Here is a 12,298-nt window from a genome sequence, read left to right as displayed (position 1 = left end):
GCTATTGAACTGGATAATGCGTGATTGAAGAAGACACAGTAATAGTATACATTTTACATCTAAGGAACAAAATGTTTACGAAATTGTTAAATAATACATGAATCAACATGCTCTGAAACATAAAATGAAAGTAAGATGTTTTTTCTTAATATAGTCTTTAACCAGTTGCCATGAATGTATCATGAAATGTGTAGAAGGTCCCTATGAGGCGGATGATGTCTCATCATTGCTTTACATAAAATTAATGACAAAGAGAAATAAGACGTATTTTTAAAATGCAAAAGATTTAAGATCACAAATGAAACTTTAGATTTGAACAAACAATGCAACAGCAGGAAAATTTATAAAAAATGTGAGTATTTATGTAAATACAGTAAGAATCATTTGTTTTATTCAATTACAAAAATAAAATAACACAAAGAACACATAACATGAGCTAAGAATCTTTATTTAATAGACAATTGTGTGCCGTGTTCTTGTATTTGTTTGTTATGTTTGTAATGTCTACACACCCCTTACGGAAATTTACAATTGTTTTACTTCAGATGAAATTGAGGAAACATGGTTTTACTACAGTTAAAATAAAAAAAAACTATGGTTACTATGATTACTATTAGGGCACGTCTTTTGTTTTGCTTAAAATCTTAATAGTCCAGATTCACAACTGAGAAATGACCGCTAACAGCTGCAGATGTGTCTTAATAGCTGCTAAATGACCCACTGCTGCAACTCAAACTCTTGGTTTAAACACATATAGACTATTCTATTCTCACAAAGTTTATTTCATTATTTAAGCTTTATTGTTTAATGTTCAATGTGCTGTCATTTCCAGGATTGCATACAGTTTTGCTTTAATAACACAAAGAACACATAACATGAGCTAAGAATCTTTATTTAATAGACAATTGTGTGCCGTGTTCTTGTATTTGTTTGTTATGTTTGTAATGTCTACACACCCCTTACGGAAATTTACAATTGTTTTACTTCAGATGAAATTGAGGAAACATGGTTTTACTACAGTTAAAATAAAAAAAAACTATGGTTACTATGATTACTATTAGGGCACGTCTTTTGTTTTGCTTAAAATCTTAATAGCCCAGATTCACAACTGAGAAATGACCGCTAACAGCTGCAGATGTGTCTTAATAGCTGCTAAATGACCCACTGCTGCAACTCAAACTCTTGGTTTAAACACATATAGACTATTCTATTCTCACAAAGTTTATTTCATTATTTAAGCTTTATTGTTTAATGTTCAATGTGCTGTCATTTCCAGGATTGCATACAGTTTTGCTTTAATAACACAAAGAACACATAACATGAGCTAAGAATCTTTGTTCAGTAGACAGTTTTGTGCTCTCTTATTGTATTTGTGTGTTGTTATTCATGTATATGTTATTTGGTCTTAAACTGAGGCTCATACACTCACTTGGTTTGATAAAATTGGGAAAAATTCCCTTTGACAAAAAAAATCACCAATGTATTATAAATTCCATCCATCCATCCATTTTCTACCGCTTATCCGGGGCCGGGTCGCGGGGGCAGCAGTCTAAGCAGGGATGCCCAGACTTCCCTCTCCCTATACACTTTCTCCAGCTCTTCCGGGGGGACACCGAGGCGTTCCCAGGCCAGCCGGGAGACATAGTCCCTCCAGCGTGTCCTAGGTCTTCCCCGGGGTCTTCTCCTGGTGGGACATGCCCGGGACACCTTACCGGGAAGGCGTCCAGGGGGCATCCGGAAAAGATGCCCGAGCCACCTCAGCTGGCCCCTCTCGATGTGGAGGAGCAGCGGATCTACTCTGAGCTCCTCCCGAGTGACCGAGCTTCTCACCCTATCTCTAAGGGATCGCCCGGCCACCCTGCGGAGAAAGCTCATTTCGGCCGCCTGTATCCGGGATCTTGTCCTTTCGGTCATGACCCACAGCTCATGACCATAGGTGAGAGTAGGAACGTAGATTGACCGGTAAATCGAGAGCTTCGCTTTGCGGCTCAGCTCCTTCTTCACCACGACAGACCGGTACAGCGACTGCATTACTGCAGAAGCTGCCCCGATCCGTCTGTCAATCTCCCGTTCCATCCTTCCCTCACTCGTGAACAAGACCCCCAGATACTGAGAACCATGGCCTCAGATTTGGAGGTGCTGATTCTCATCCCAGCCGCTTCACACTCAGCTGCAAACCGTCCCAGTGCATACTGGAGGTCCTGGTCTGATGGGGCCAGCACGACGACATCATCCGCAAAGAGCAGAGATGAAATTGTGTGGTCCTCAAACCCGACGCCCTCCGGCCCCTGGCTGCGCCTAGAAATTCTGTCCATAAAAATTATGAACATAACCGGAGACAAAGGGTTGCCCTGCCGGAGTCCAACATGCACCGGGACCAAGTCTGATTTACTGCCGGCAATGCGAACCAAGCTCCTGCTCCGGTCGTACAGGGACTGGATGGCCCTTAGCAAAGGGTCCCGAATCCCATACTCCCGGAGCACCCTCCACAAGATGCCGCGAGGGACACAGTCGAATGCCTTCTCCAAATCCACAAAACACATGTGGATTGGTTGGGCAAACTCCCATGAACCCTCCAGCACCCTGGAGAGGGTACAGAGCTGGTCCAGTGTTCCACGACCGGGACAGAAACCACACTGTTCCTCCTGAATCCGAGTTTCTACCATAGGCCGGATTCTCCTCTCGTGTACCCTAGGACGCATGCAAAGGCTAAACCATGTGGTGCACGAGAATGCGCTTTCGGTATGTTGTCGCACGCCCCTCGCATACATAGTAAGCGAAAAAAACGGCTTCCTACGGCTTTCCTACGAAAAACCTGCATGCAGTTTATGCGCATTCATATTTTTGTGGCTTTTGTGGAAATTTGGGCAAAAACCAGATGCTGTTAAAAGAGAAAAGTGAGATAGCAAAAACATATTCTGTCATGTGTTGTCATGTGACATGTTCATGTCATTCTGCTGTAGGCTTTACGTACATGTGAGATCATTTTGACCTCTGCACACAGCAATAGGTTTGTGGTTTTTGCATGTATTGTATGCATTGTAGACAAATGAACCACAGTGATTATTGAATTAATCTTTATTCATTAATAATATCTTTTTATTGAGTATATTTAGTCTGCAATTGATTCATTTTGCATCCATTGGCTGTAAAAGTCCACATGCGGCGTGGAAAATCTGCATAGTCCAGAAATGTCGGAGGTGAGCAATCCATAAACTGCATGGAAATTGCGCGTAATCCACAAACTTCGGAGGTGAGCGACTCCCTCCTTTCCAATGCCTGGGGCATAAAAAAAACCCTAATTCCCACTTCTCTTTTCCCCCATTTCTTCAACATACCGATCAACACGTGTACCATTTGCAAGCGGGATTACGCCCAGCTGAGCCAACACCTCTGGGTGTCGCATGGGGTCAAAAACATGGAAGAGTGGAGGCTGCTCCTGGCACTGCAGTCCGGCAGGGTCAGGGCTGCAATAAAGAGTCGGCAAGGCTGGACCGGCATCTGAAGGCCCACACTGAGCTGACGGTGGCAACGCGCAGGCAGCACGTTAGTTAGATGAAGAGGCTTCTTTGTCTAAAGCAATTGGCTGCACTGCGGGCCTCAGACCTGCAAGTGCCAATGGTGTCGACGCTGGACCTCATGGAAGATGAGGAGGGAGAGGTTGCTCTGGACCAAGCTGAAGAGGAGGGTTCGGAGGAGCAGGAAGAGACAGAGGAGAGTGGGTGTCCAAAAAGAGCTTGCGTCATGGCGAGGGAAACCGTGGCCCAGCTCAACTCCCAGGTGGACACCCTCACGTCCACCCTGAAGGAGCTTTCCAGGCTCTTCCGCATTATGCAACGCCGCTCACACCGAAGGCCTTCGGACTTCAGGCGTCAGGCGAAGCAACTCCTCATTTGCGATCGAGGAAGACAACGTGGAGGAAGATGCAGTGCCGCCTCAGCATTCCTCCTCCAAGGTGTCAACCAGCAAGTCCTCTGCGACGCCTGGGGAGCATGGGCTTCCCCAGTTCCCGGACCACGTCGCGGTCTTGACTGAGTGTGACTCTCCGCCTGTGGCCCCTTGAAGGTTATGTGCTGTTTTGTGTGTCTTTTGTGAGTTAACCTGTCTCTTTTTTGCTGTCTCTCTTTCCAGACACACTGATGGAGCAATACAGGGCCCACCAGGAGGGCCCCGACCCCTCCACTAAGCTGCAGGACAATGTCGCCAGCAAGGTGTATCGCATCAAGCGATTTGTTGCGTACATGGCCCAGGGAGGGGGCAAGCTCCAGACTCTGGACCTCCTCAATGATACGGAGAGGATGCGAAGGCAAGACCAGTTGCACGAGCTTTTTGTGACAAAACAGTGTTTTGCGTTTCCCCACTGACTGTCGTTCTGTCTCTGTTTATTTTTTTTGTCTATCTGTCTGCAGATGGGTAAAGACTCTCAGAACCATGGCGATTCGGGAGACTACAATCAATCATTACTTGAAGAACATAGCACAGTTTATGGACTATGTGGCCGCAACACCCCCTCCGAGCTGCCGCCTCTCCAAGAGGGTCTTGCTCTCGATCAGAAGGGAAGTGAGGATGATGCTGCGGTGCATGAAGCGCCCGGTCACTTTGCACCAAATGACGGTGAAGCGGGCCAAATACGGGCAGCTCATCTCCAAGGCCCTCTTGAAGAAGTGCAGGGAGGAGGCCAGACAGAAAATTCCCCAAATTATCGGTAAGTCGATGTCTTCAGTGGTTAGTTACAGTTCACTATCCTTTACTAAAGCTCCTGTTATTTTGTGTTCCTCCAGATGAGCTGGAAAATACCAAGGCGCAGAAGACCCAGTTCCGATTTTATGGGTATTTGACAGCGTTCCTGGCCTCAATCTATGGTCACCGCTGCGGGGTATTCCAAAACATGACCATAGATGAGGTCAGGAACGCGACCAAGACATCAAATACTTACCTCATCAATGTAAGTGATCTGCCTCTTGCTCATTTCTGAGACGTTTTCTTGGGTTTTGTTCGCAGGTCAACTTGCAGAAGACCAACCAGGCCTTCGGACCGGCACAAATTGCACTCTGCGCAGAGGAGTACAGCTGGTTCGAGCGGTTCCTGGCGATGAGGAAGGAATTGGTGGGCGGGGTCGAGGCCAAGCTAGTTTTTTTTACATTAGTACAAATCCGTGCAAAAATCTGAACAGCCACTTCCAGGCAGCTTGGAAGGAGATGGGGCTTCCAAAATACCCCACATTCACAGACCTCCAGTCGGGCATCGCCACTCATGTAAGTTTGAGATTTTGTCCTTTTTGGTGTGGATATTGTGTCTAAATACTCTTTTCGTCTCTCTCTCTACAGGCCAGGAACAATGGCACCGTTGAGGACCGATCAAAACTGTCCCGTTTCATGTGTCACGACACAAGGACTGCGGACAAGTTCTACGCGTGTAACCTAAATACCAAGGAGGCATGGGAGCACAGGCAGCTCTTCGAGAAGGTGCCGGAGAGGGGCCTGACGTGCCGGACGAGCCCATCGGCAAGGCCGGCAAGAGGCCTTGCAAGCGAAAGCGAAGTGACAATGCGTCTCCGCTCACCTCACAGACCACAACTGAGGATGAAGCGGAGTTGGGAGGTCTACCAGGAGTTGGGAGTGTCCTCGGTGGATTCGGAAGAGATAGGTTTGTCTCCTGTCACAGTCATGTCTCCTGCCTATTGCTAACCTTTGTCTCTCTTTTTTCACGCAGAACTCATCCGATTGCGACCCATCTAAGGCCCAGCCGTCCATGGCCAAGCCTATGAGGCAGGCAGCCATTGTCCTGACGCCTCTGAGAATTAGATGGTCCCCGGCAGAGTCACCTTACAAGCTTTCCAAAGAATACCCCTCCAGCGCCTGGTTCAGTGCCTGTCCTGCTCCAGCGATCCTTTGCTCCGCACCTGACCCGCGTTTCCCCCGCCCCAGAGTTCCCCGACTACTCCACCCCTACCCAGCTCCACCTGTTCCCTGTTCTGCTATCCCCGTTGTTTGTTGTTTTTGTTCCTGACCTTCCCAGCTCCTGCCTCACCTCCCCAATACCCCTTTAAGGGGTTTTCCTGTAAATAGTTCCATTTCATGTTTTTACTTGTTTGTTATCGTTCTGATGTTCCAATGTGTTTTTTATTATGTTCAATAAATGTTCCACCTTATGTTTTAAATGTCCATTTGCCTCCGACTCACTTGATTCAACTACGGTGCTAGTTTAAGTTGCTTAATTTAACGAGTAGACAAAAATCTTAACTTGAGGTTAACTTAATGTAAATTGCAGTTACTTTTTTTTTCACACAAAACACTAATCCACAAATTATGCATTTGATTCTGAATTTTTGGCATAACTTAATAAAATAACATAACAATAACCACAAAACACCTACCTGCGATGGGAAGACTCAAGCGTCGTCTCCAGCGTTGTCTCCATCTGATTCTTCAAATGGTGCTTACGAATTCCTTAACAGAAACAATAACTTATATAAAAAATGTTAAGTGAAAAAAGACTCTATAATTTGTCTCACCTAAGCAAAATGTGCATGCACGGCCTGCATCAGAAGCTTTAACATTCATACTCTGTAAAAAAGGTTTAAGCATGCACATAATCAACAAAAGTATAATATATTATTGAGCATATGTTTGCATTCTCATTTGTATCATTTACTACATTCTACACTAGTATGAGGTGAATTTATGCAAAAGGCCCAAAAACATTAAATTGTGAAGAGGTCACAGGTTAAACTGAGCTCATATGGATACGTAAAAAGACACAAATGAAAATGCAAACACATGATCTTTAATGTATTATAGTGTAGACTGTGGTGAATGTATGCAAAAGGTAATAATAATTTATGGCATTGTGCAGTGTGTTCACTGTGAGAGGTCAAAGAATGCTCAGGGCATACACCAGAGGCTGAAACATTCAGAACTTACAGAACAAAGTAATCAAACCATTTAAAATCATGTAGGCCATAAGTTTTCTCTGTGAACAATTGAACATGCTTTGAAGCTCAGGTGAGAGTGTCTGGAGAGCAAGATGTTTGTCAACAAACTTACCCTAACCACCATCTTATTCTTCAGCGAAACCACACGGTTTTGACCAGACAAGCAAGCATGACACATGTGAGTATAACTTTGCTTTCTTTTAAATGTCATTTTCTTTAAAAAGTATTTTAATTCAGCAATAATTGTAGCCCAGTTTGCAATGCAATGTATATGTTCATTTTGCATATGCTCATCACACTCTGCACTGTATTACATTAAAGATAATGTGTATGCTTTCTAACATGTGTCTTTAAAATCATATGAGGAAGGCCCTTTGTGTGTATGAGCTCAGTTTGACCTGTGACCTCTTAACAATGCAATGTATTTGTTCATTTTGCATCTGCTCATCACACTCTGCACAGTATTACATTAAAGATCATGTGTATGCTTTCTAACACGTGTCTTTAACAGCATCTGAGGAAGGCCCTTTGTGTGTATGAGCTCAGTTTGACATGTGACCTCTTAACAATCCAATTACATTAAAGATAATGTGTATGCTTTCTAACATGTGTCTTTTACAGCATCTGGGGAAGGCCCTTTGTGTGTATGAGCTCAGTTTAACCTGTGACCTCATAACAATGCAATTACATTAAAGATCATGTGTATGCCTTCTAACATGTGTCTTTTACAGCATCTAATGTCTGCCCTGCATGCATGTCTGCTTATTTGAACCTTTATTTTGTCTTCCAGGTTCCAAGGTCTGAATGCCCCCTGTGCCACAAGGACATTACCAATTTTAAGCAGCACCTTAGGGTGATGTATAAAATCACAAATGTTCAGGAGCGCCAGTTATGGCAGAAGTTGGCAAGGGACAGAGTCTTCCTTGGAGGACAGATCTGCCCCTTGTGCAATGTGTTTTTTAAACAGTTCGAAAAGCACTTAGAAACTGGCCATCCAGACATCTCTGTAAGTCATTGATAAAAAACATTTAATTGTTGCTTTTTTGGTTAGTTTTCTACACACTTGGATGTCAATTTGTCTTTTTCAGTCAGTTAAGAAGAGCAAAATTGTTAAAAGAATGGAGAGAGAGGTCCCCATGGGGAAGTTGCGAGAGCTGGAGCCCAGCAACCCTGACATCCCCATGGTGACCCTGAAGGATGAGCCGCAGCGCAATTCAGGTAGGTGGTAGGTTGTCAATAAAAAGTGTGTATACTACTCAACTACTCTCTCATGACATAATAAATCTCAAGTGTTGTGCGACTCTTGTGATTTCCCAGGAAACCCCATCGCTCCTGAGACCCTAAACATAAACACCCACCCTTCTTCCCCTGATGTGACTGCCACCCCTTCCTTCAGCTCCTCTCTCACTCCTGAATATTCAAGCCCTCACATCAGCCCTCCTAGAAGTGCCATCCCTGCCACGCCAGCCACCCCTTCATATGAGCCTTCCCCCCCACCCATCGTCCCTCCCTCTCCTGCCTCTTCAGCCTACGGGGGAGGCTTATTCAGTCCCCTCCTATTTAGTGAGGATGAACTCAGTATGTTGGAGAACATGGGTGAGTCTTAAGCAGTAACTGACATCTTAGTTAGTCTAAAATGTGCATTCCAACTCTGAAAACTAAACCAATGCTTTGTTTAAACACAGACATCCCCACCATCACTCTAGAGGAGGAGGAGGCCATTGCTAATCAAATCTGTAGGTCTTCCATTGTGTTTTCGATGCTTCTATGGTGGAAAAAAGTCAGCAATTTAACAAACTCTTTCTTTTTCTTTCAGACAACATGGAGATTGAAGAAATCAAGAATCTGGGTTTCAGGATGTTGATGGACCTGTAGATTTTTTTTAATTGTAAATATGTTGTATGAATCTCTTAATATGTTCCTATGAATTTATTTTCTATGTTTTATGAATTTCTTGTTAATTGTAACTTATTTAATAAAATGTCATGTTTCTTAATGCATTTTCTCTTTTATAAGATTCCACACATATTGCTGAAGTAATAGTAACACGTTAGTATTTAAAAAGCATTTATTTATAACAATAAAGGGTCTCTGGTCACATTTGCTCATTATTAAATATAAAATTAATTGGGTAAGATGCCATATATTTCAAAATAATGGTCCTCTGGGCAGTTTTGCTTATTATAAAATATAAAATTAAATGGGTATGATGCCATATGTCAAAATAAAGGTCCTCTGGTCAGTTTTTGTTCATTTTTTTAATATAAAATTAATTGGGTATGATGCCATATGTCAAAATAAAGGTCCTCTGGTCAGTTTTTGTTCATTTTTTTAATATAAAATTAATTGGGTATGATGCCATATGTCAAAATAAAGGTCTTATGCTCAGTTTTGTTCATTTTTTAATATAAAATTAATTGGGTATGATGCCATATGTCAAAATAAAGGTCCTCTGGTCAGTTTCTGTGTAAATTGCAAACGGGCACAATAGTGGTTTCGTGGGCATGTTTCCTTGTAGTCAATAGAGCGTCTGTGTAAATTGCAAACGGGCAGAATAGTGGTTTCATGGGCAAGTGTCTGTGTAATCAATATAGCGTCTGTATAAATTGCAAACGGGCACAATGGTGGTTTCGTGGGCAAGCTTTCCTTGTAATCTTTAGAGCGTGTTTGTAAATTGCAAACGGGCACAATAGTGGTTTCGTGGGCATGTTTCCCTGTAATCAATAGAGTGTCTGTGTAAATTGCAAACGGGCACAATAGTGGTTTCGTGGGCATGTTTCCTTGTAATCAATGGAGCGTCTGTGTAAATTGCTATCGGGCACAATAGTGGTTTCATGGGCATGCTTTCCTTGTCATCTATAGAGCGTCTTTGTAAATTGCCATTGGGCACAATAGTGGTTTCGTGGGCAAGTGTCTGTGTAATCAATAGAGCGTGTTTGTAAATTGCAAACGGGCACAATAGTGGTTTCGTGTGCATGTTTCCTTGTAATCAATGGAGCGTCTGTGTAAATTGCAAACGGGCACAATAGTGGTTTCGTGGGCATGTTTCCTTGTAGTCAATAGAGCGTCTGTGTAAATTGCAAACGGGCACAATCGTGGTTTCGTGAGCATGCTTTCCTTGTCATCTGTAGAGCTTCTGTGTAAATTGCCATCGGGCACAATAGTGGTTTCGTGGGCAAGTGTCTGTGTAATCAATAGAGCGTATGTGTAAATTGCAAACGGGCACAATAGTGGTTTCGTGGGGCAAGCTTTCCTTGTAATCAATAGAGCGTGTTTGTAAATTGCAAATGGGCACAGTAGTGGTTTCGTGGGCATGTTTCCTTGTAGTTTGCAATTGTAATCAATTGCAAACTGGCACAATCGTGGTTTCGTGGGAATGTTTCCTTGTAGTCAATAGAGCGTCTGTGTAAATTGCCATCGGGCACAATAGTGGTTTCATGGGCAAGTGTCTATGTAAATTGCCATCGGGCACAATAGTGGTTTCGTGGCCAGAGCAAACATGGTGGCTCAATGGGCAGAATGGTGGTTTCGCGGACATCGTTACCGAAAGGTCCAGCGGCATAAAACTTGCTTTACGGTGCTCATGGCGAAGCCTCCTGGAAGGCCCAAGCGACCTCTGCCTTTCCCGGGCGGAGTTTGGCAAAGTAGTTAGTTAGCGGGCATAATAGTGGGTCTGCAGGCCGGGGGGTGCGTGGGGGTGGCCCATCTTGACCCTGCCCCTCATTGGTGGAGTTTGACAAAATAGTGAGTAAGCGGGCAAAATAGTGGGTCTGCGGGCCTGGGGGGGAGTGGGTGTGGCCCCGCATTACCTTGCCCCTCATTGGTAGAGTTTGACAAAATAGTGAGTAAGCGGGCAAAATAGTGGGTCTGCGGGTCGGGGGGGGGCTTGTGTTTCGCGGGGCTCGGCGCGGAGGGGGGAAGCAAGACCTACAGGCCAAACTGGACAGCCTATGCACGGCTCTGTCAAGCTGCGGCATGAGCTTGAATGCCAAAAAGTCAGCTGCGATGACGATCGAGAAGGACGGCAGGTCGAAGTCAATGCTTCTCTCCCCGAAATCTTACACCTCGACTGGAGGGCCGATTGAGCCGATGGGTATGAAGGACTCTCAGAGGTATCTTGGCATCCACTTTAACTGGAAGGGAAAAGTAATACCGAAGAGGACCCAAGACCTGGAAGGGATGCTAGCAGAGGTCAAGGCGGCCCCCCTAAAGCCTCATCAGCGCCTGATGATTGTGAGAGATTTCCTGTTCCCGAGACTGATTCATGGGCTGGTCCTGGGACAGGCACATCGGAATACGCTGAACAAAATGGACATCATGATCAGAAGATTAATAAGGGAATGGCTGCGCCTCCCTAAAGACACCTCCCAAGGGCTATTCCACGCTCCCTTCAACAAAGGAGCCCTTAACATTCCATGCTCCCCATAATCGTTGTGAAGCATGCGATGCCACGTTTGAGACAAGGAGGGGATGCAGTATCCATGAGATGCACGTCCACCCTGTTGTGCGGAACCGGAAGCAGATTGCATCGCTAATGCCGAAACTCAGCCCCATTGGGGAGGCGGTGGAAGCAAGAGCCATGCAGGCCCCGTTTGCAAAAATTGGAAAGCCGTGAGGCCAACTTCAAGATTTTGCATGTGAATTCTTATCTTATCATGACAAACATTATATCTTTGGAAAGGTCTGAGTCTGAGACTCTAGAATACATATTTCATCAATGTTTCATAAAGTCATTTATGCAGAAAGAGTCAAAAATCTGTATTTGACGAAACTAACATCAAGAAATGGAAAGCCATGAGGCCATCTTCAAGATTTTGTATGTGAATTCTTATTTTATCATGACAAACATTGTGTCTTTGGAAAGGTGTGAGGCACTAGAATACATTTCCCTTTCTGTCGGTCTCTCGACGTTGTGTCGAGAACGACAGATGGGGCTCGCCCTTCCCTGAGATTGTGACGCGATACAGCGTTGTGGCGTTTTTCATAGGCAACCCAATCTGTAGTTCTCGACACAACTTTGAGAGACTGACAGAAAGGGAACGCTTGGTTACGCATGTAACCCACGTGATGGAGGGAACGAGACGTTGTGTGCCTTATGCCACAAACACGTATCGTATTCTGCTGCAGTCGTGAAAGGCCCTCAGGCTTTTCAGAACAAGAGGTAAATGAATGCTGCACGCCGGCTTCCTTTTATACTGGACATCCGGAGGCGGAGACATGAAAATTTCATTCGCCAAATTTCATTGGCCTTTTCTATAGTAGTCAGAGTTGATTGGTTCTCAAGGGCGAACCCCATCTGTCGTTCTCGACACAACGTCGAGAGACCGACAGAAAGGGAACTGAAGTTACATACGTAACCAAGAC

General features: G+C 44.6%; 1 protein-coding gene and 1 long non-coding RNA gene across 2 annotated transcripts; both read left to right on the top strand.

Moving 5' to 3' along the window:
- The first annotated feature begins 4,659 nt into the window (after positions 1-4,659).
- On the top strand, positions 4,660-5,139 carry LOC130429428 (uncharacterized). Its single transcript, XR_008907605.1, has 3 exons — positions 4,660-4,705; positions 4,782-4,830; positions 5,002-5,139. It is a non-coding gene; the product is annotated as an uncharacterized LOC130429428 (long non-coding RNA).
- Positions 5,140-7,828: 2,689 nt separating this feature from the next.
- On the top strand, positions 7,829-8,845 carry LOC130430710 (putative ankyrin repeat protein RF_0987). The gene is made up of 4 exons (XM_056759847.1): positions 7,829-7,940; positions 8,023-8,152; positions 8,252-8,670; positions 8,751-8,845. Exons 2-3 carry the CDS (start codon positions 8,053-8,055, stop codon positions 8,539-8,541), a joined length of 390 nt encoding a protein of 129 aa, XP_056615825.1. The 5' UTR covers positions 7,829-7,940; positions 8,023-8,052; the 3' UTR covers positions 8,542-8,670; positions 8,751-8,845.
- The last annotated feature ends 3,453 nt before the right edge of the window (positions 8,846-12,298 follow it).

The sequence above is a fragment of the Triplophysa dalaica genome, chromosome 10, assembly GCF_015846415.1.
Source record: "Triplophysa dalaica isolate WHDGS20190420 chromosome 10, ASM1584641v1, whole genome shotgun sequence".
In the NCBI taxonomy this organism is placed as follows: domain Eukaryota; kingdom Metazoa; phylum Chordata; class Actinopteri; order Cypriniformes; family Nemacheilidae; genus Triplophysa; species Triplophysa dalaica.
Note: the sequence above shows the minus strand (reverse complement) of the source record. Positions and strands in the feature narration are given on the sequence as shown.

Excerpts from the sequence above, each read along its gene's own strand:
- LOC130430710 (XM_056759847.1), top strand. The coding sequence starts at position 8,053 with ATGGAGAGAGAGGTCCCCATGGGGAAGTTGCGAGAGCTGGAGCCCAGC. Across the intron at positions 8,153-8,251 it reads TGAGCCGCAGCGCAATTCAG|GAAACCCCATCGCTCCTGAG; the intron begins GTAGGTGGTAGG and ends GTGATTTCCCAG.